General features: G+C 41.0%; 1 protein-coding gene across 1 annotated transcript in view; it reads right to left on the bottom strand.

Annotated features, from left to right (window-relative positions):
* Positions 1-15544, bottom strand: part of cep85l (centrosomal protein 85kDa-like) — a 135865-nt gene extending 120321 nt beyond the window's left edge. The window contains exon 1 of the mRNA XM_031902964.1: positions 15320-15544. Coding sequence (XP_031758824.1) covers positions 15320-15332 — 13 coding nt within the window. The 5' untranslated portion in view covers positions 15333-15544. The remainder of the gene's footprint in view (positions 1-15319) is intronic.
* Positions 15545-24131: the final 8587 nt, after the last annotated feature.

The following is a 24131-nucleotide window of genomic DNA, read 5'->3' as shown; positions in this document are numbered from 1 at the left end:
CCAAGACAAACATACTGGATATTGTAATTTCCCAGTTCTCAAAGTCTCCTGATCAATCTCTAGCTGTTTCTTTCCTTCATTCTATCCTCATGGTCCAAGCCTGGCAACTTGTTTGTAGCAGTGTTTATTGGCAGCAGAAACTTTCCTTCCTGACCTTTACAGCACAAAGTATCTGACATCAGCACTTTAAGTCTGCCGAGAGCTGCAGCCCACTCTGTTCCCTTCTTCTCCAAGTTTTTGAAAGAAAATATTTAAAGCAGTACTTTGCAATGCTTTACAGCTGAGAACAGAAAATATACAGTATTTCAGAATAGCCTTATTATTTTAAAATCAGTTTACGGTTTTAAGTTATTCTTTACGTGCATTATTTGTTCACTAAAGCAGTTCTTTCTAACAATAAATCCCCTCCCCAAACTTCTGGCCAAGGGCTTTTGGGCTGAGAGAAAGTACAACTTCCCACACTAATTAAAACAAAATATATAACCCTTCATTTATGATAAGACAAAATTATCACTGTACAGATCATCATAATAATCAAATCTACTTTGCTGTACATCTCTAGAACATGACGTTCTAGAGATGTACAGCAAAGTAGATTCGATTATTATGATGTAAAATGTCAGAAATGATTTTGTGTTCCAAAACCATGACGGTTTTGGAACACAAAATCATTTCTGACATTTTACTTGCCCAGTTCCGCACACAAAACACAGCATCCAAATACCTGAAGTTGCCACCTACTGATATCAGTGGGAATCTCATGCTGCCATTTTCGCAATTCCCATTGGCAGCATTTGCAGGGTACTGTCTGCAATAAGTTTATATGTTCTCTGAGTATTTGAAAGGTTTCCTCTCAAACTCATAGGCTAGTGCCACGCCAGGTGGACTCGCAGGCCGAAAATCTGCCCCATGCTCCTAACTGCTTTCTGACATGCCTGCAACTGGAGCCACTACGTCAGCCCAGGCACATGAAGTGGATTGTGAGGTGGAAACACTCAAGTATACATTATTGCTGCAGAAACCCTCTCAGTTTGCCTGCACCTGGGCAGACGCAGTTGCTTTGCGTGCAGTCACTTTAGAAAGCATTTAGGAGGGCATGGGCAGATTTGACGGCCTGCGTTTATCCACAGGCTGATAATCCACTTGGTGTGGTGCTAGCCATAGAGGCAGGAGCTCCCAATAAAACTGATGTAGTGTATGTGATTGTAAACACCACTGTGTCAGGGACTGATATGAATGATGTATAATCTCTATGAAGCCCTGCAGAATATGTCAGCCCTTACCTGATATTTCAAGTAGCATTAAATAAGATTAGATTTATTGGGAACGTTGTATCTAATCTATCTACTGAACTGCATATATTTTATTCCATTGGATAAACAACTGTGGGATGCAGTCTTTGTGACGTTAATAAAATGGAATCCCCTTTAACATACACTTAACTCAGAACCAGTGACAGAATTGTGGATAACAGACCACTGGGGATTAGGTTGGGGTATTAAAGGGCATCTAAGTTATTTATAGTGGTTTCTGAGATAGCATCAGTTTTAGATTTCTAATGTCACAAATTCAGCTCAGCAGCTCTCTGAAGGCCAGAGTGTCAGTGACCCTGACAGTATATGTACTTTCTGCATGGTTAAAGCTGGCCATACACACCGATGATATCGTACGAAACCTAGTTTCATACCATATTCGGTGCTTGTATGGCGACTCGGCGAGGTGACCGATATCGCAAAAGGCTGCAGATATGGGTTGACTCTCCGATCGGGCAGGTTTAAAGATTTTGATAGCGCCCGAGCAAAAGAAATCCTATTGTTTCTACCTCCATATCTGACGTTTCAGCCCTGAACATCTGTGGAAGGTGGGAACAATCTTTTGTGTGACATGTGTGGCCACCTTAAGTTAACTGTTCTAACAACGAGCGATCTGTTAAGCCAAATGTCTGGTTTTAGCAGAGAGCACTAAGGGTGAAGTAGTAGCTACTTGTCGTGGCTACGAAAATAGACAATGCTGATCATTTACTGATAATTATCTCTATGTATCTTTAGGGCTCTGGCACACGGGGGAGATTAGTTGCCCGCGACAAAACTCCCTGTTCGCGGGCGACTAATCTCCCCGAGTTGCCTACCCCTGCCATCCCACCGGCGAACATGTAAGTCGCCGACGGGATGGCAGACGCGGCGGTGCGATTTCAGGAAATCGCCGAAAAAGACTCGCAAGTCTTTTTCGGCGATTTGCGCGAAATCATGCCGCCGCGTCTGCCATCCCGCCGGCGACTTACATGTTCGCCGGTGGGATGGCAGGGGTAGGCAACTCGGGGAGATTAGTCGCCCGCGAACAGGGAGTTTTGTCGCGGGCGACTAATCTACCCCGTGTGCCAGAGCCCTTAGAGGCAATTCTCAGTATTGTCTAATCAAATCTCCCTTGTCGCAATTTGCTGAATTCACTGAAGTTTCCTCTCAAGGCATCTTCGGCGACTTTGCGGGGTGACTAATCTTCCCGTGTGTCACAGCCCTAAAAGTTACAGTGATAGTAAATTGCTACTACTCCGAGAAGGTTTTTAAGATTAATCAGTTAATGCTTTGGGTTTAGATACCCTTTTACTGTTTTCTCAAAATTCAGCATCACATGGTAGGTGTAAAGTGGCATTATCTGTGTAATGCTTCCTAAAAAATAATGCTAAAAAAAATAATGCCCCAGGGGCTCACCAGAAAACCTTAGACCATAGGCCTGCTTATTTTTCCTCCTTTCCTCACCCAACCTCTTTATTCTCCTAGTCTCTTTAATTTACATGTTAGCATCTATTCTTCCATCTATTTCTCCTCTTTGTTTCCATTCAGAAATAGGGAATGACCACGAAGCAGGACAAATGGTCAGGAGCAGGAGGGCTCACTGACACCTGAGCCCACGGGGAGTTTTCATGGTATCCTGGTGGGCCAGTCCAACACTGAGGATAAAATACTTTCATGTGTTCTCTTTTAATTGGTATAAAATTGAGCTGTGAGCTGTGTACACCATACAATTGTCTATTCTCCACATTGTAAAAGACAGTTATATAAAGAGAAGGGATGTTAATTTCCTATCCTCTTCAAAAGTCTTACCTCTAACCTACATATTTTCCCTCCCACCAATATTTCCATACTTTCAAATTTTATTGGGCACTCTTACAAGATGAGTGAGTCTTAAGGTGGCCATACACGCACCGATATTATCGTACGAAACCTCGTTTCGTACGATAATCGGTGCGTGTATGGTATGTCGGCGAGTCGACCGAAATCGCAGGAAGCTGCTGATATCGGCCGACTCGCCGATCGGACCAGTTGGAAAATTTTGATCGGGCGCCATAGAAGGCGCCTGACCAAAATTCTCCCTTCAGATCTGAATCGGCAGAAGGAGGTAGAAATCCTATTGTTTCTACCTCCTTACCTGCCGATTCAGCCCTGAATGGTGTGTGGCGGATCTTACGATGTTTCGTGCGACCGATGGTCGTACGAAACATCGTCAGATCGCCACGTGTATGGCCACCTTTAGCATCCCTGTTTTGTACAGATTACGTGTGGGATGATAAATCCCAATGATATTAATAGGGAAAAAAGATAAATACTGTATATAGGATGACCAATATTTTTTCCGCAAAAGGTGGCAATTATAAGAAGAGCAGGAGTATGTATGTAAATGTTCTATTGCACAATGATAGAAATCAATATCTGGTTTGTGGTAGGTTTGTGTTCTCTTCAAAACAAGATTATAAGGATACTGTAATGATTTTTATGGTATACATTTTATTTCTAAATTACACTGTTTACATAGCAAATAATTCACTCTACCATTTAAAATTTTATTTCTGAACCAACAAATGTATTGTTTGTTGTTGTAATATTGGTGTGTAAGCAGCCATCTCAGTGCATTGTGCCTGAGCTTTCAGAAGAAGCCAGCGCTACACATTAGAACTGCTTTCAGGTAACCTATTGTTTCTCCTACTCCCATGTACCTGGAGGAGTCCCAAGCTGGACTTAAATTTCTTACTATTGCGTGCTATTCTGATATCTACTGGGAGCTGCTAGCTTGCTACCTTCCCATTGTTCTGCTGATTGGCTGCTGGGAGTGGGGTGATATCACTCCAACATGTTTGCTCATGAGCCACTGGTTGGGGATCACTGCTCGAAATTCATAGTGGGTCATTTACAGAAACCCCAAACCCAAGTGCAGAAGCACTAAGCATACCCCCCAACTGTCCCACTTTCCGCGGGAAAGTCCCGGTTTTTATATCGCATCCCGCTGTTTATAATAGATTATGGAAACGTGGGACATTCTTTGAACTATCAAGCACAGCGGGATGTGCTGGCTGTAGCCGGGCGTTCCGGCTTCTTCTTCAGTTCTGCTTCTTGTGCGGTGGCGACAGGCCCTTTTATAGGGTTGCGCCCCGTGCATACATGTGACGTCAATACGCATGGGGCGCAACCTTATAAAATGGCCTGTCGCCACCACAGAAGAAGCGTCTATGGGGGCTGCTGTGTAAGGGGGCTGCTGTGTAAGGGTGATACTGTGTATGGGGGCACTTACTATGGGGGCATTGTGTATGGGGGGTACTTTCTATGGGGGCACTGTGTATGGGGGCTACTGTCTATGGGGTCAGTCGGGGGCACTGCCTATGGGGTCAGTTGGAGGCACTTTCTATGGGGGTTACTGTCTATGGGGGGTACTGTCTTTGGAGGCACTGTGTATGCGAGTACTGACTATGGGGGCACTCTATATGGGGGTACTGTCTATAGGGCCATTGGGGGTATTGTGTATGGGGGGGCAAAGCTGGTACATAGTTATAACTCACTTATAACTGACTGCCTTCTCTCTATATTTGTATTTTTTATGTAGGAGTTGCTACAGTGGAGGAAATAATTATTTGACCCCTCACTGATTTTGTAAGTTTGTCCAATGACAAAGAAATGAAAAGTCTCAGAACAGTATCATTTCAATGGTAGGTTTATTTTAACAGTGGCAGATAGCACATCAAAAGGAAAATCGAAAAAATAACTTTAAATAAAAGATAGCAACTGATTTGCATTTCATTGAGTGAAATAAGTTTTTGAACCCTCTAACAAAAAAAGACTTAATACTTAGTGGAAAAACCCTTGTTTGCAAGCACAGAGGTCAAACGTTTCTTGTAATTGATGACCAAGTTTGCGCACATTTTAGGAGGAATGTTGGTCCACTCCTCTTTGCAGATCATCTCTAAATCCCTAAGGTTTCGAGGCTGTCTCTGTGCAACTCTGAGCTTTTGATGTGCTATCTGCCACTGTTAAAATAAACCTACCATTGAAATGATACTGTTCTGAGACTTTTCATTTCTTTGTCATTGGACAAACTTACAAAATCAGTGAGGGGTCAAATAATTATTTCCTCCACTGTATATTGTTTTCCTTAGGTAGTACAGTATGAGGTCATAGCACATTTTGCATCTGATCCCGCCGTTTCAACTATATAAAAGGAGTATTTTTTGAAGAAAAAAGGGGGGTTGGTAATTGGGGCGTGGTCACAAAAGTGGGTGTGCCCCTCTTTTCATTTTTCAAATGTTGGGAGGTATGCACTAAGGGGTGCAAACATGAGGTGTAGAATGTAGCTAGGTTTTGCCAAAGACAGGTACACCTACCATGTGATCCCTCCCACAAGAAAAACAGTGTGCATACTCTGGCTTCCCCCACACGCTGACTGCCAGCTATATCCAGGAAGCAAGTTGGTGGTAAGTTAAAGTGCAGAAATGGCTGGGTAGAAGGAGCTAACACAACAGCAAATGTTGCTCTGGGCTGAGCAGGCTCTCTTGTCATTGTGCAAGGGGGCAAGTTACATTTTTGACACCTATCAGTCAAAGATGAGCCTTTGCTCATGGTAAAAATATATGATGTGTTGCAAAAGCACTCAGATTGACAAAATTATTTTTGATTAACACAATGGCAATATACTGCAGATGCTACATTAGGTGCAGCAATTTAAGGTTTCCATACAGTAACAAAACTATTCTTGGCCGGGCACAGGTGCAGGATGTGCAACTCCAAGCAGTGAGTCTAAAGCTGGCCATACACGTGGCGATCCGACGATGTTTCGTACGACCATCGGTCGCACGAAACATCGTCAGATCCGCCACACACCATTCAGGGCTGAATCGGCAGGTAAGGAGGTAGAAACAATAGGATTTCTACCTCCTTCTGCCGATTCAGCTCTGAAGGGAGAATTTTGGTCAGGCGCCTTCTATGGCGCCCGATCAAAATTTTCTAACCTGGCCGATCGACGAGCCGACCGATTTCAGCAGCTTCCTGCGACATCGGTCGGCTCGCTGACATACCATACACGCACCGATTATCGTACGAAACGAGGTTTCGTACGATAATATCGGTGCGTGTATGGCCACCTTTATGTACTTCTGATTATAAAAAGGTAGGTATGAGATTGACTAGGAACAGAAGAGATGACATATGTATTCAAAAAGTTAAAGGACTACAAAGCAGCAGACTAAAAAAACCGAAGTGCTGTCTCTGCCAAAAATATAAAAAATAATCTCTATAGGTAGATGCACACAAGGAACTGTTTCTGAATAAAAAGTAACTTTCATTATCCATTTTTAAAAAGAAAACAGGCTAATGTCTTGGTTTACACCTAGGCAACTAGGACCTTAAAGGAGAAGGAAAGTAAAGAGCCCTAGAAGCTTTCTCCATTTGCTTAAGACAGCAGCTGCCATTTTAAATAGCTTCCTGTTTGCAGTCTAGCCCTTATAGCTCAGATCATATATTCCTAAGGGAGGGGGAGTCCTTAGCATTCTTATGGGAGAAGGGAGCAGGAGAGGGCAGAGATGAGAAAACTGAGCAGACTCTGGCCCCGGGAATTAAGGATTTTTCTGAGAGAGGAAGTCATAAAAAGAAATACTGTGTTTCTTTTTATAGAGGACTCAATGCAGCATTTTTGTGAGTGCTTACTGATGTATTTACATAGACCTTTCTGATAAAGCTTACTTAGTTTTTACCTTTCCTTCTCCTTTAATCTTATATATGTATATGTTTTATATATATTTAGTGTGTTTAGCTTTTTAAGGCAAAATACTGCCTTTGTAGCTTTATATTAATTAAAGTGACATACAGTATAATTTTTACTAGCTTGGCAGATAAAATTAGTTGTATCCTTGACATTTGAGAACTGTGTACTTAGCAACACTTTTGTGAATTCCCCCCTATTCAGTATGTCCACCAATTAAGTCTACATTTTATGTTAATGCTATTTATGAAACACTATTTAAAAAAAAAAAGTCACAAATAAATGCTTATTCTAGTTGATCCTAACCAAAGTAGTTTTGGCTGAATGAGGGGGTATCACTTGTTCAGCGCATTGGACAGAAGCCATTCAATGTGACAGATTTGTAGATCTGTATTTCTAAACATTTTGATGAGAATAAAATACTGTAAGGTTTACTCAGTAATAAGTAAAACCATAAGTATCTATAAATTTTACAATGGCTATAAATTCATATTAGGGGGTCTTATGACACATAATATACATACCAGGTGCACAAAATTGCTATTTTCATAATACACATGCCGGGAGCTTATATTGCAGTGAATGTACTTTGTATACACTAACTTCCTTTTGGAGTCTCTAAATGCCAGATACTTTGGTGATCCTATGCACAATGGACATCAATTCAGTGGACCCTTGGCTTTCATATTTAGAATGTTTTTTCTTGGTACCTAATGCTATGTGGGAGATAAGGTGCTTGAAAGTGGAAGGTTGGGTGCAATTTTCAGGTATTTCTTTAAAACCGCCAATTTTGGGAAAGCATTACGACTCTGTAGTTTGGAGTAGAAAGACGTGGGTGCCCATTTTGAATTCACCAAAATGTGTACTTTCCAAAAACATATGGTTTGGGGGGGGGTGTCAATGTATTTTTTTTGTCTTTTTTACCCCACAAAACGCAGTAAATGTGTTGAATTTTCAGCAGCTAAAGGGATCTCCGGGGCAATTTGTATGTACTAACTTCCTATTGGGGTCTCTAAATGCCAGATACTTTGGTAATCCTATGCACAATGGGCATCAAACTTTTCAATGGACCCCTGGCTTTCATATTTAGGATGTTTTTTTCTTGTTACCTAATGTTATGTGGGAGATATGATGCTTGAAAATGGAAGCTTTGAGGCGTTATTTTCATAATTTTTTCCCATTAATTCAGGAAAGCATTGCTGTTTGTTAGTTAGGAGTTGAAAGACATGGTTACCCATTTCGGATTCAGCAGAATGAGAGAGCATAGAATGTTTACAAAACCTCTGGCACTGAGGGGAACGGAAATGTGGAATTCTGCTGGGTGGATCGATGACCAATGGTGAGTGTAGGAATTAGTGTTTGGGAATTGAGTCCGAAATAAAATTAAGCTCCTATGGCCTTCTTATATCACTGGTTAAGTTTGTCTTTCCTGTTTGTGTATGTACTTTTGCTACAACAACATAGTTATATCAGAAGCCCTGGTTTTACCAAAATTCACTTGACATTTGTTATTTTAACCTTGATTTTCAGACTACTGTGTGACCACTGGTCTCTCTGCTGTACTTTCAGGTTTAAATAAGATATTTTTATTGCATAGGCTATTTTTCTTTACAGCATGAATAGCTTTACTCCTCTATTTTTCACATCCTTCTCAGTGTGCCTTTTATGTTATTTGTGGCATTACAGCCATTCCCAAGTATTCAGAAATAGATTCACTCAGACATCCAGTCACGCTGCTGTTTGTATACTGCTGTTACAATTAGACCAGGAACTTTTTATAGATTATAACACTTTACAAAAACATTAGATAAAACAAAGATAATTGCCATTCGGCTAAAGTTAGCTTTTTCCATTTCAGTATTTGTGTTTGTATCTGATCACTTAGAAATCTAATATGATATTTATCACAGAATAAACAATCATCTCATAAAACAAATGTTGTGGTTTTCACTTGAGGTACCTTTTTTTATTAAATAAACGTATCCCTAGCATTCGTATGTGGTGTTCATAAATTGTGCAGGGCTGAAATTAAAAGGGGAAATCTGGCTTCCTAACCAAATTTGGTTAAACAACAGAGAAACCCCTAATATACCTATCACTGTAATCTGTTTCTTAAAAAAGTATGACTAAATACCATTTTTATATGCTGAAATCCAGCTGCAAAACAGTTCTTCTCTTTCTACATCATTTGAAATTCTGGCAGGGGAAGAGGTACTAAAATATGGACGTTCACAGCTTGCAGACAGCATGCAGGAACTACATAGCCCACAATGCATTGCACTCTGATGTTTCTTTCCTTATTGACATCACATGTGCAGGAAGTTGTGGGATTTGGAGGATATAGACTAAAGGTAGGCTGAGGACAGTCAACTACTGTTATATTTTATTTACAAATTACTTTTCAAAAAGCTTAAGTTATGTTTGGGTGGAGTTCTCCTATAACTGACAACTGATCGATAACACAAAAGGCTGGGGCAGTTTACTTTACAAAACCCATTCTCCTCAAATAGTTCACCACAAATAATAATTTTGCTAACTGGTTTTCTCTTTTTTTATATTTTCACTGTTTATTGAAAATATACATTTTACACATGATTTTTTTTATTTTCCTACTCTTGTGTTTTTTCAGTAGCAGCTGAGGTTGCTGTTATCTAAATTGTTCCAGTCTGATTTATTAGTTGATACATTTCTCAACAGCAACAGCAGCTTCAGCACCTATAGAGTTATTCCCTGAACTTTACAAAAATCTATAAAAGAGCGACTATATTTTGTAAAGATGAACTGCTCCTGAAAAATACAGAATGATAGAAATTATTAGGTGGCATTACCAATACTGTATGTGCAAAGCTCATATAACTAAAATCTGTTATGGTCTTTCTGTATGTATAATTTTAAATTAGCAAGATAATTCATGGGACCTGTTATCCAAAATGCTTAGGATTTAAAGGATAAGGACTCTTCCCATAATCACTGTGCTTTTAGTCTACAAAAAAAATTATTAAAACATTAAATAAACTTAGTAGGATTGTTTACAGCGTCAGACCCAGCTGTTAGGGCCAACCTTTTGCTGTAACAACCTGCCCCCTCCATGTGTACCTTGTATTCTTTCTTGTGGCCACAATCAGGGGGAAGGTCAGGGGGACCTAAATTACATCAATGAATGTTTTAGAAGCAAATGAGAATTTTAAAATGTGCGTTGAAGGGTTATTAAGCACAGTCCTGAGCAATATGTTTTGAAAGGAGAAAGAAAAAAATGGGTCAGGTTTTGTATTGGAAAGTTATCCAGCATTGAAAGGACTTTGAAGAGTACATTGCCTGGAGCACAAACTGAATGGTAAACAATGTCCCAGTCTTCCTTCCTCTCTGGGCTTCATTACAGCTATTGAGTGATGATTTCAGTCACTTTAGATATCTATAGCCCATAGCAAACAACAAAAACTAAAAACCAAATGTACTGTTCTCATATAGAGATAATCCTCTAGCAATAAATAACTGGTTCATCATATTTTTCCCTCAAACAATATTTCTTGTGTTGCCTGAATGAGTGTGCTGATATTTACTGTGTGTGCACTCACAATCCCTCTTTATCAGAAATAGGTCAACACATATTAATATTTGACCTACTTCCGATAACAGGTAATATGAATTTGAAATGCACACAAATGCATGCATGTAATAAACAGTAGCAGTGCAGTATTTGTTATTGGTAAGATGTTTCATTGCCAAATCTTGACACAATTCTAATTGACCTATACTGTCAAATAAACAAATACAGAAATTAGCATTTTGCTGACTGCTTGCATTTTTTACATAAAAAGGAAGTATTTCATTACAAAAAACACATTTCTGTGTGTGACTTACAAAGATAGGTTCTAAATTGCACCAGTGGTCATAGACTGATTCAAAACTAATAGAGGATTGGTTGCTTTGGGCAACTGCACATGTGCAATTTAGCACCTATGTTAGTAAATAAGCTTTACTACATTTTTTCATGTATCTGCTCCCTTAGATTTTGGCGACCATTGGTTGCATGAAAGATTGCTTGTGCCCTCCACTAATGTTCAGGGCTGAATCATCAGATATGGAGGTAGAAACCTCCCAGCCCAAAATGCTGGTCTTTGCTCAATAGATCAAAATTTCGCCTGATCAATGACACAAACAATATCTAAGGCTTTTACTATATCACTGGCCTCGTCAAACGCACGGGCGCAACCTTATAAAAGGCCTGGCTCCGCCAAGGAGCCGCATATAGAGGAGACGCTGAAGAGGAGGAGTAACGTGCAGCCAGCGCGTCCCGCTCTCGGGATAGTTCCATGAATGTCCCGCATTACGGAAATGCGGGACATTTATGGAACTATCCGGGACAGCGGGACGCGCTGCCAAAACCGGGACTGTCCCGCAGAAAGCGGGACAGTTGGGCGGTATGAGTACCCACTGCTCCTCATGGCATATAATGTGCTGGTTTTGTATATAAAGTCTGCGTCTCGCTGTATATAACGTGCCTGGGATGTCAGTACCTGCTGCCTCACTTTCTATAAAGCTAATTAAACACATCTAATGGGGAGGTTCACTTTTAAGTTAACTTGTAGTATATTATAGAATGGCCTATTCCTAGCAACTTTGCAATTGGTCTTCCTAGTTAATTTTATATAGTTTTTGAATAATTTGCCTTTTGCTTCTGCCTCTTTCCAGCTTTCAAATGAGGGTCACTGACCAAAAAGTATTGCTCTGTGAAGCTACAGTTTTATTTTTCCATGCAGGCCCCTTAACTATTCATATTCCCATCTCTTGTTTAAACCACTACCTGGTATATAAGACCCTAGCAACCAGATAGCTGCTGAAATACCAAATGGAGAGCTGCTGAACAAAAAGCTAAATAACCGAAAAACCATTAAAAATAAGAGGACCAATTGCAAATTGTCTCAGAATATCAGTGTCTACATCATATTAAAAGTTAATTTAAAGGTGAACTACCCCTTTAACCTAACTGAACACAAATGTATAAGAACCCCTAACAGAAGTGCACGTATGAATGCTTTTACATCCTAAGCATTTTAGGGTTAAAAAAATCCCCCCCACCCACACTTTTGCACAGTATGCCTGGGAGTCAGTGGGAACTGTCAGAGGTAGTTGGGAGGTTAATTTTTTACACCAGCAGTGAATCCACTAAGTGTCACATTAGCTGTAGGTCAGTCTGTGTATGGGCCATCTTTAGCCTCCCCAAACAAAAAAGTCATCCTCCGCCTATGTGTGTCAGAGGGAATGTCTGAGGTGTGAACAGGTGAAAAATGTGGGTGATTACAGCCTGAGCCTGAGGTCTGAACAATGATGGGGGGAAACAGTGAAGGCATTAAAAGGTGTGAACAGTACAGGGGATTACATGATTAAACAATACAGAGGGATTACAACCTGAAAAAGCTTACACAAAGGTAAGCCATCAAAGCAGCCACACAGGTGGGGGGCCACACAGAGGCGGGCCGCCAGTTGGACAGCCCTGCTGTAGATATTGGCAATGAGCACATTTTAAATGTATCCCAGCAAACTTGTAGGCTATCCTGAATTTTATATGTCTAGATTTTTCAGTTGTGTAGAGGAATTTAGACACTAATTTAGTTGTGCTATTCCATATACAGTATTATGTATGTACAGTGGAATTACAGTGTCTGGCAAATTACATGCAGTCCAATAGAAACATATTAAGATTATGGAACAAAATGTTGCATCCCTATCTTAGCAGTTGACTTGAAAGACATTAAATAGAGTCACTGCTGCATTATATCTTTCACCTTCTTTATTGCTGTTGCCTTGAACTCTTTTCTGAGCTGTTACTACAACATATTCCAAATGATGCCCCTCTTTATTTGTTCTGATTCCTTATTACCATCTACCAACCCTGTAGTATCATAATGTTTAAGGGTGAAGACACACGGGGTGATTAGTCACATTACATAAGATTCGGGAAATGCATTGAAGTCAATGGATGACAAATTTTTTTACACACAATTTTTTCTTATGTGTGACAATTTTTTCTTATGCACACAGCATCAGAATACATTAAGGCAATGTGCTTCTTTTCTCAGTGAATTTTTTGTCATGGCGAATTTTTGCTCAGTTTTGCTCAAAAATTCGCAGATGGCGAAATGCGGAATTTCCCAGCGAATCCAGAAAAATTTGTTTAGCACTACTGATCACCTCTAGGGATTAATTTTCTCCATCTTAATTTTAATAGGCATCAAAATAAGCTCGTACTTTTTGTATATATTTATGTGTATAGCTACCTAAATTGTTGCCTAAATAGTTGCCAGTATTTGAAAATAAATAATCTCTATTTATAGGTCCTTTGGAAGGCTGTTTGGACCTCTGTGTAGTTAAAATGCCAGGGTGCCTCTTCTGCCTACCTCTAGTTCTGGCCCTGCTTTAGGGCTCTGGCACACGGGGAGATTAGTTGCCCGCGGCAAAACTCCCTGTTCGCGGGCGACTAATCTCCCCGTGTGCCAGAGCCCTTATGGTCATACTTAAAGCAACCAATAACTTACAACAGACAAAACAATTACAGATGATAAGATCATCCAATTACTTTTGTGCAGTTTGTGTAAGTTTTAAAAACAAGGCAAGATAGAAATGATTTCGAGTAACAGCAAGTAAAAACTGTTTTTGTAAGCTAATGAAAGCTGGATGCTATATAGCTTTGTTATAATCTAAAATGCAACAATTTTACAGTTTATTTAGTAAAACACAAAAACAACACTTTTTCATAAGTACACTAGTTTTTTTTTTATTCATGTTTAGCATTAGGCATCAAAATAATATATATTGTGAAAGTATATTTGACTTTTGGTATACATTACAAGAAAGCAATGTTATTTGGCAACCATGGCAACCTTGAAAGGTTCAAAGAAAGACCATCCAAGCAATGTAATCAGTAGTCACTGACAGCTCATTTATTCCAATTGAAGACGGCCCCTCTTGTTTGCTGGGGTAAATTTAGAATACTACTGACTAGGGTAGGTATGCAACTGACGTGTATAGGCCATATTTTGGTCACGCTAATGTTAGTCTCTTGAGAACAACATAAATAACACCATCAGCAAGTACCTAATTAAAGTATGTTTACAAGTATTAATCCAGCCCAAAGAATATTAGTCCCAAAAGTGAATATATGGAAATTGCTTGTTTACTTGATGTTTGTTTCCTCCAAGACCCTTTTAGAAATGAAGAAACTATTAATTTGTAAATGGCTTTAAATTCTTTTTGGAAAAAGTTTCATCACCTTAAAAATGTATTTTTGGAGGTGCCCTAACAAAGAGATAGCACGTTCATTTAATTTCGTTACTTTTTGCTCCTTTGGAATTAGACTCTTATTGGCAAAATTATAAAGCTATATCAGTAATGTTTAAATAGCATACATTTGCAAAACCACAGTATTTTAGTATAATTATATAGAACCTTCCTAAAATGAATAAGCATTTTATGTACAGATGGTAGATTTACTGAAAAATGTGTTTATTTGAAAATGACTCAGTAGGTGCCCTGCTGCATTGTTTCCAAGTCTGATAGCTTATTGAGAGATGGCAATATTTTTTTAAGGTGTACCATCATGAGATTGGGTCTTGAGATTCTCAATGTGACAGTACAATAAAGATGTTTAGCTTTCAGCTCATATAGTTATAGTTACTCAACAAGGAAGAGGATTGATGGTTGGACATTACCATTTGTCATTAAAACTGCATGGTTTGTGACTACAACAGATTCACATATATAAATATCTCCCCTAAGTACCTCTAATCTTGAAATGCTAAGTCTTGATGTGCTAAGTCTAACACAGTTGATTTAATGCAGTACTATTGTATTTGTATGCACATATACCTAATAAACATTATAATATTAAAAAACAAATCTCTTCAAAACATCCCATTTTTTGCAGACATTTACCACTGATGCATATTATAAATGAACAATAAATCTGGTAAAAAAAAAAATAAACAATGAATTTGGTCTAACAGTGATCTGGTGCTTTTTCAATCAGAAAGCATACTGTAATAATATAAAAGCGTAAATAGTGACTTTCCTCACTTTACCAAATTGAGCCATGCATCTGGGCTATTCACCTGCTGTACCACAAGGGGTTAAGCCAGAGAATAGATGTATGGTGTTTCTGCTGGTAAGCATATGGCTGAAGCAGGCGCTCACATAGCACGTCTGTTGGCCAGGACACCTGCTACACATTCAGAGCCAGAAAAAAATTTAAACATAAAACTAAAATGTGCACCCAAAATCACAAAAAAGTGTACAATCTTACTTGACTTCTTCATCCTTTCTGCTGAGCTTCCTTGCTCACTCTTTGCTTACTTGCAAGTAACTGTGGCAGGAAACGGCAATGTTCATTGCAGAGGTAACAAAACCCTTTACAGAGGTCTGGAAATAGTGTCAGCTCTTTTTTTTTTTTTTAACCAGCCCGCCACATGCTGTAGTCCCCTGGTTGCAGCTCTATGCTTGTGAACAGCATACAGTTCTAAAGGAAACTGACAGCAGGGGAACTACAAAATAGTTACCATTTATGCAAATTATATCAGTAGTTGTGTGTTAGAATCAGGGATTGTCTGCAAGTCTGAGCTCAGCAATTACATGTCAGGAAAACTACCGCTACATCCCATTAATCATGTAACTTTTTTTCTGTAGTTTGAGGTAAAATTCATACCACTGCAAGTTTGGACAAAATTATTTAGTTTCTAGCTTATTTTGCTTTAGTCTACGTTTATTTATGGTAGTAGAAAAGTATCACATCTAACTTTCACCTTAATGCAGCATTTCAGCTGTGTGGCTTTCCTGGAAGTCTGGTAAATCTATACATGGCAATAGCCTCCTTCCACCTTAAAGGAGAAGGAAAGGCTAATAGAGTTAATCTCAAGCTGCAGGCATACCTTCAGTTGTCTCAGTAGTGCCCAGTATTATCAAAAATATAGATCATTTTCTTGGACATGCTCTGTCAAAAGCAAACTATACCCTGATCTACCTAACTATATTGTTCACGCTGCTTTCATGCTCTTTTTGACTGTTGGAAGCATGTTAGCATGTAGCATATTTGGTTAAGAGAAAGCTATCTGTAGCATGCATCTTATGAGCCACAGAATGACAGGAAGGTCCCTTGGACTATGACTGGTAAAGTACACGGTTAGCTCAACATTTCACCACTGATTAATCATATATGCAAAATTATTCTTAGCTGCCATGCACTTATACAACTGCTAATTTGTGGCCAGCACCACAAAGCTGCAGCTAAATAGAATATACCCCAATGGGAGACAGGAATACCAGTGAGCCTGGACAAATAGGCACCTGGGCAGTAACCTATAGCAACCAATCAATCAGTCATTCTTTTTTTCAGCCAGCTGCAGGGTGAACAGTGAAAGCAATCATCTGATTGGTTACTATGGGTTATGCGCGAGAGCAAATTTGCCCAGCATCTATAAATAACCCTCCCCCCGGGCATTCTTAAGAAAGGAACAGCCAGGCTAGGATTAGTGGAAAGGTCACATAAATGCCCAGGCCCTGGGCGGCAGGGAACCCCAATACTCTATAAAACAATTGTATTAAAAAGATCACAGAATCTGCACTGTCAGCCTGGAATGCCAAGGGCCTGCAAGAAAACCTTAGACCATACCTCTGTTGTGGATGTGAGCGAATTGCCACTTTAGAGGCTCGCGTTAGAGTCCTAGAGGAACACGTCGCAACACTGCGTTCAATCAACAATCTTGAGAGGGGTCTCTTGTTAACTGAACAAGAACTAGTGGGGTCAGATAGTAGGGGGGGAGGGGAGCAGCAAAAGGATGATAGGGCAGTAAGCTGGGTGACAGTTAGAAAATCTAGTGTGGGGAAAAGGAAAAGGGAGGCTGCTCCAGGGTTTGCGCATCCCAACAGATTTGCCAGATTGTGTGAAGAAGATGGGAGTGTGAACTCTGGATTGGCGGTTCTAGGTGAGGCTGATCTCTCTAACAGCCGGGAGACCAGTTTCACTAGTAGTGGTGGGGAGGAGAGCAGAGCTAGGCCTAAACAGATGGTGGTTATAGGGGATTCGATCATTAGGAAAGTGGACAGGGTAATCTGTCAAGCGGATCGCTTCAACCGGACAGTTTGCTGTCTTCCTGGTGCCAGGGTTCGGCATGTGGTTGATCGGGTTGACACATTATTGGGAGGGGCTGGGCAAGACCCGGCTGTCTTGGTACATATCGGTACTAACGACAAAATGAACGGTAGGTGGGGGACTTTAAAGAGTGAGTTCAGGGATCTAGGCTCTAAGATTAGGCAAAGGTCCTCCAATGTCATTTTTTCGGAAATTTTGCCGGTGCCGCGTGCAAGTTTAGGGAGACAGCGGGAGCTTAGGGAGCTAAATGCGTGGCTAAAGTCTTGGTGTAGGAAGGAAGGGTTTGGGTTCCTAGAGCACTGGGCTGACTTTTCCTTGGGGTACAATCTATACAGCCCTGACGGATTGCACCTCAATGGAAGGGGGTCTGCTGTGCTAGGGGAGAGAATGGTTAAGAGGTTGGAGGAGTGTTTAAACTAGACAAGGGGGGGGTGGGTGAGCTAGAATTCCATGGGAAAATTAGTGTAGACGGGGTAGGGGGACTAGCAAAGGGTTGTGGGGGAGGAGTGAGGGGGGCATATAGTTTATCAGATAAGGAGCTTCCGTTACAAGGAAAGCAGTCTCATAATTGCCTTAGCTCTAATTCTCCCTTAGCTAATGTAAACATCAGAGGGAGAAGTAATAATCTCCGCTGCATGCTGGCTAATGCGCGTAGCTTGTCGGGTAAATTAGGGGAGCTGCAAGCTATTGCATGTATTGAAAATTATGATTTAATAGGTATCACTGAGACCTGGTGGGATGATAAATGTGACTGGGCTGTGAATTTAAATGGTTATACACTTTTTAGGAGGGACAGAGAGATTAAAAAGGGTGGAGGGGTTTGTCTTTACGTAAAGTCAGACTTAAAGCCATGTAATAAAGACATTACCAATGAAAACGTCGAATCTCTTTGGGTAGAAATTTCAGTAGGGCTGAAGGTCACAAAGAAAATGATCATTGGTGTATGTTATAAACCACCCCGTATAGATGAGGGGGATGAGGCCCAGCTATTGTTGCAAATGGAGGAGGCTTCAAAACTGGGTCAAGTTGTTGTTATGGGGGACTTTAATTATCCGGACATTGACTGGAGTAATGGGGTGGCTAAGTCAGAAAAAGCTAGTAGGTTTGTAAATATGCTAAATGACAACTTTTTATTTCAGGCAGTTCAAGAACCCACTAGGAATGACGCTATTTTGGACCTGGTGATTTCTAATAATAATGAACTTATCTCTAACATTTGTGTGGGTGAGCATTTGGGGAACAGTGATCACAACATGGTCTCCTTTGAGATAATGCTGCAGAGACAGCGCTATAAGGGAGTAACTAAAACACTCAATTTTAGACGTGCAGACTTTGCCAGTATAAGGGCATCTCTGCAATGTGTCAACTGGGAAAGGCTTTTCATGGGGTTAGACACAGAAGGAAAATGGAACATCTTTAAAACATTGCTTTGTAGGTATACGCAACAGTATATCCCCCTAGTAAGCAAGGAGAGGCATCGCAAAGCAAAACCTTTATGGCTGAATAAAAGTGTTATTGTCGAGGTTGGTAAGAAAAAACGTGCTTTTAGGGCATTCAAGTTAGCTGGGACAGCAGAAACTTTCATCAGGTACAAGGAAGCAAATAAAGCATGCAAAAAAGCTATCAGGCAAGCTAAAATAGAGATGGAAAGGGATATTGCTGCTAGGAGTAAAAAGAATCCAAAATTATTTTTTAATTATGTGAATAGTAAAAAAATGAAGCAAGAAGGGGTGGGAACTTTATTATCACGGGGGGGTACGTTGGTTGATGAAAACGGGGAAAAAGCTGAAATTTTGAACTCTTATTTTTCATCTGTCTATACATCTGAGGAGCCAGATAATGAAGGCTTCCCTTGTAATATGCCCAGTTCTAGTAATTTAGCTACTGACGCATGGGTCACTCGGGAGGAAATTCAAAAGAGACTTGAATATGTAAAGGTAAACAAAGGTCCAGGGCCGGATGGGATTCATCCCAGGGTATTAAATGAGCTGAGCGCTGTGATTGCCAAACCTCTTCACTTAATTTTTCAGGATTCATTGAGGTCTGGCATGGTGCCAAGAGACTGGCGGATTGCTAATGTGGTGCCGTTATTTAAAAAGGGATCCCGTTCTCAGCCTGAAAACTATAGGCCTGTTAGTCTGACATCAGTAGTAGGAAAACTTTTGGAAGGGGTAATAAGGGATAGGGTACTTGAATACATTGCAGTTCACAATACTATTAGTTTGTGCCAGCATGGTTTTATGCGTAACAGATCTTGCCAGACTAATTTAGTTGCCTTTTATGAGGAGGTGAGTAGGAACCTTGATGCTGGAATGGCAGTTGGTGTCATCTACTTGGACTTTGCTAAAGCGTTTGATACAGTACCTCACAGAAGGTTAATGATCAAATTAAGGAATATTGGCCTAGAACATAATATTTGTAATTGGATAGAGAACTGGCTGAAGGATAGAGTACAAAGAGTGGTTGTAAATGGAACATTTTCTAATTGGACCAGTGTGGTTAGTGGAGTACCGCAGGGGTCAGTCCTTGGGCCTTTGCTGTTTAACTTGTTTATTAATGACCTGGAGGTGGGCATAGACAGTATTGTTTCTATTTTTGCTGATGACACTAAATTGTGCAAAACTATAAGTTCCATGCAGGATGCTGCCGCTTTGCAGAGCGATTTGACAAAATTAGATAACTGGGCAGCAAACTGGAAAATGAGGTTCAATGTTGATAAGTGCAAAGTTATGCACTTTGGTAGAAATAATATAAACGCAAACTATCTACTGAATGGTAGTGTGTTGGGGGTATCCTTAATGGAGAAGGATCTAGGGGTTTTTGTTGATAACAAGTTGTCTAATTCCAGGCAGTGTCATTCTGTGGCTACTAAAGCAAATAAAGTGCTGTCTTGTATAAAAAAGGGCATTGACTCAAGGGATGAGAACATAATTTTGCCCCTTTATAGGTCCCTGGTAAGGCCTCACCTTGAGTATGCAGTGCAGTTTTGGGCTCCAGTCCTTAAGAAGGATATTAATGAGCTGGAGAGAGTGCAGAGACGTGCAACTAAACTGGTTAAGGGGATGGAAGGGTTAAACTATGAGGTTAGACTGTCGAGGTTGGGGTTGTTTTCTCTGGAAAAGAGGCGCTTGCGAGGGGACATGATTACTCTGTACAAGTACATTAGAGGGGATTATAGGCAGTTGGGGGATGTTCTTTTTTCCCATAAAAACAATCAACGCACCAGAGGTCACCCCTTTAGATTAGAGGAACGGAGCTTCCATTTGAAGCAGCGTAGGTGGTTTTTCACGGTGAGGGCAGTGAGGTTATGGAATGCCCTTCCTAGTGATGTGGTAATGGCAGATTCTGTTAATGCCTTTAAGAGGGGCCTGGATGAGTTCTTGATCAATCAGAATATCCAAGGCTATTGTGATACTAATATCTACAGTTAGTACTAGTGGTTGTATTTATAGTTTATGTATGTGAGTATAGATTGGTAGGTGTGGGTTAGGTGTGCTGGGTTTACTTGGATGGGTTGAACTTGATGGACACAGGTCTTTTTTCAACCCTATGTAACTATGTAACTATGTAACTATAGTTCCACTCTCCCAACTATTTTTCTTCCATACTTCACCTATTTCTTCTCCTGGCCTCTTTTCTTTATATACCATAATCTATTCTGCCTCTATGTTCCCATACAGAAATAGGCAATGGCCATGAAATAGGTTAGGAGCACCACTGGCAGCTGGTGGATATCCTGGTCTGTCTGTATGACAGCACGAGAAGTTAATGTAATTGTAGCCACCCAGCAGTGTATTAAGTGATATCACCATATGATGTTTCCTTCAAATACATACCATAATGAAATATGAATATGATGGATTCTGCTTCCAGGAGCTATTGAGGTAGCAGAGAAGGTAGGCATAGGAGAGCAAAAAAGGGTACATTTGGCAATGGTAATAAAAACTGCTGCTTTTTTGCCTTAAAGGGAAACGAAAGGTAAAGTCACTTGGGGGTGCCAAAATGTTAGGCACCCCCAAGTGACTTTAACCGCTTACCTCGTACCCCGGGCTGGTGCCCCTGTTGGGAGAAAACAGCACCAGCCCGGGGCACCTGGAGCGCAGCGCTTCCGTGTTCTGGCTTCCTCTTCCTGAATGCCAGCGGTGGGCGCATGCGCAGTAGAGTGAAAAGCCGACTTTAATGTTTAAGTTCGGCTTTTCTCTCTACTGCGCATGCGCGCGCAGCGAAACAAGAGGAAGGAAGCGCCTGCAGCTACCCCGGGCTGGTGCTGTTCCCTCCTCACAGGGGCACCAGCCCGGGGTAAAAGGTAGGTGGTCAAAGTCACTTGGGGGTGCCTAACATTTTGGCACCCCCAAGTGACTTTGACTTTCTTTTCCCTTTAAGGAACTTTGTTCATTAGGGAAAGCTCTAGAGAAAAAGGACTATTATTTTAAGGATTGTGTTTGATAGACTGTTCTTTTGCTTATATAGCTTATTATTATAGTTATTTTGGTGTGCATTCCATTTATGCCATGTCAGTAACTCTGCCCTCTAAACTGCACTACCGTATATTATAAAACATATTGTTTTAAATTAAACACTTGTAACACTATTTTGGATTAGATTAGGTAAACCCAGACTAGTGGCGTATTGTAGAGCATGTGTTACATGTGACCCTTAATTCTTAGGCATGGGCCTCCGCTATGTGGGAGAAATAAGATGAAGCTGAGGGTGTAGTCCAACTACAACTTTCTGATGCTGAGGTTCTTGCTGGTGAACTATAATACAGATTTATTGGTCCAAGACACAGATGTTATGCAGGGTTATCATACTCACAGACAGGCAGATTGAAATGGTACAATGAGGAAATGCTCTCTTGTACCGTTTTATCCCACCTCTTGGAAGAGTCTGGGCCGGAATACACACCTTTCAACCAGTACCCCTTGGGAGGTAGTCCAAGTAGTAGGAACTCCTTCAGGTTGATAACCTCTAGTGGATGAGTCCTCCGGGTGAGTAGGGATCAGGGGTTATCCTGCCTGTCACTATCTCTACTCCGTGGCCCTGCACTGAGGCAACATTGCCAGAAAGGAGAAATACTCCTGGATCTAATCACTCCTTTGGTGGGGCTATTGTCTGCCCTTTCTAGCTAGAGCTGACTATTCTCACTTCTCCTAGAGAGTGCTATTAAATAAATTTGCTGTGCTTACTTATCCTCGTTCACGAGGCCCTGTCCCCAACTTATCCAGTTGGTAAAGTGTTCTTTGGACTAAGGTGGCTTACTGGGGCCTGTTGCAGCACCCAGGCTCAGAGGGAGCTGTGCTTAGGAAGCAGACAGCCAGCCAAAGAGGAAGCCACTCCTCCTTGCTAGACACTATATCAGCCTGCAAGGGGAGTGGTCAACCTGTACTAACCTATAGGGAATACAGTTACATAACTGAAACCTGAGTATAAGGGCTCTGCCCAATAACAGTAAAGATTGTGAAGAGGTAGGGGATAAAGCCATAGGGAGCTTAACCCTATGGGTCCCTAAACACTTTTGACTGTTTTTTCTTACACCACCTTCCCCCAGTGCAATCTCCCTAACACATTTGCCTTCCTATTATTACTCTCCACACATGCTTTACTTCCCTGTTTCCAACTCCTACTAAACATGAACTTTGAACTTTAGTTCCCTTAAAAATTCATTCTCATTGCCCTCATCTTCAAATGGAGAGCATGAAGTTAGTCTGCCCTTTAACCACCTGTGCTGTTTTATTTTTGGGTTTTTAGAATCTTTATGCCTGCCTAAAAAGAAAACAGCATCAGCTGTGTACCGGAACACATCACTAGTGGGACATGGGAGCCTTGCTCTTAATGTTAGCACTTGGACACCCATAAGCCACCCACATACGTGCTCCTTAGATGGCAAGCCCAAGTTTTGCCTGGCAGTGTGCTAGTTGTCCAAGTGATTTAGTTTCTGTCAGCAAGTGGTTAGGATTTCATGTGACTGACAGAATAATGTGACCTCTCCCTAAGAGTTCAGTAAATAAGGAAGGGGACATTTTTCTCTTTTATCCTTCTTATGGATAAAGTAAATGTGTGTGTGTCAGGAGCTTGGGGTTGGCAGTCCCCAGAATGCTACCTTGGCTGCATTAACTCGTGCATTCCATTACTGTGGAGCACAAAAAAAATTACAATGTGGGAAATGCCTAAAAAAGCTCTGGGTTGAGAGCACTGGTAATCTAAGTGGCTTTCGTCTCCAATGAAGTGGAATGTTGGGGTCAGTGCTCTGCTGGCTGATCCAGTAGTTTACAGCCACTAGGGTCACTCCTTGCAGAAGTGATCCAAGATTGTCCTAAACACTGAGGCTAATGCCACACCTAGCGTATGGCAGGGATCCCAAACCTTTTATACCCGTGAGCCACATTTAAAGGGAAAATGTTTTGGAGAGCAACAAAGCATGAAAAAAGTTCCTGAGGGGGAAAATAAGAGCTATAATTGGCTACTTAATAGCCCCTATGTGGACTGGCAGCCTACAGAAGGCTGTGTTTGGCATTATACTTGGTTTTTATGCAACCAAAACTTGCCTCTCTACCAGAATTCAAAAATGGGGACCTGCATTGAGTCCACGGGGAGCAACATCCAAGGGGTTGGAGAGCAACATTTTGCTCACGATTCACTGGTTGGGGAACACTTGTGTATGGCGTATATTTTCGGCAAGCTGAAAAACGCTTGCCGAAAATATCGCCATATGCTCCTACCTGTGCTTGCACCCGAATGAATGATATACACTCAGGTGCAGCCACATGTAGCCGATATCCGCCAAAAATATGAAGTCTCACGTTTTTTGGTGGATATCGGCTACATGTGCCTGCACCCGAGCATTTTCCATTTATTCGGGTGCAGGCACAATGTAGGCTAAATTTACAGTAGCAGGACGTATTGTCGGCAAGCGGTTTTCGGCTTGCCGAGAATACGCCCATGTGGCAAGAGCCTAAAGGCTTTGTCTATA

Source organism: Xenopus tropicalis, chromosome 5 (assembly GCF_000004195.4).
Source record: "Xenopus tropicalis strain Nigerian chromosome 5, UCB_Xtro_10.0, whole genome shotgun sequence".
NCBI classification, from domain to species: Eukaryota; Metazoa; Chordata; class Amphibia; order Anura; family Pipidae; genus Xenopus; species Xenopus tropicalis.
The sequence above is the reverse complement of the archived record's forward strand: the minus strand, read 5'-3'. Positions and strand labels throughout refer to the sequence as shown.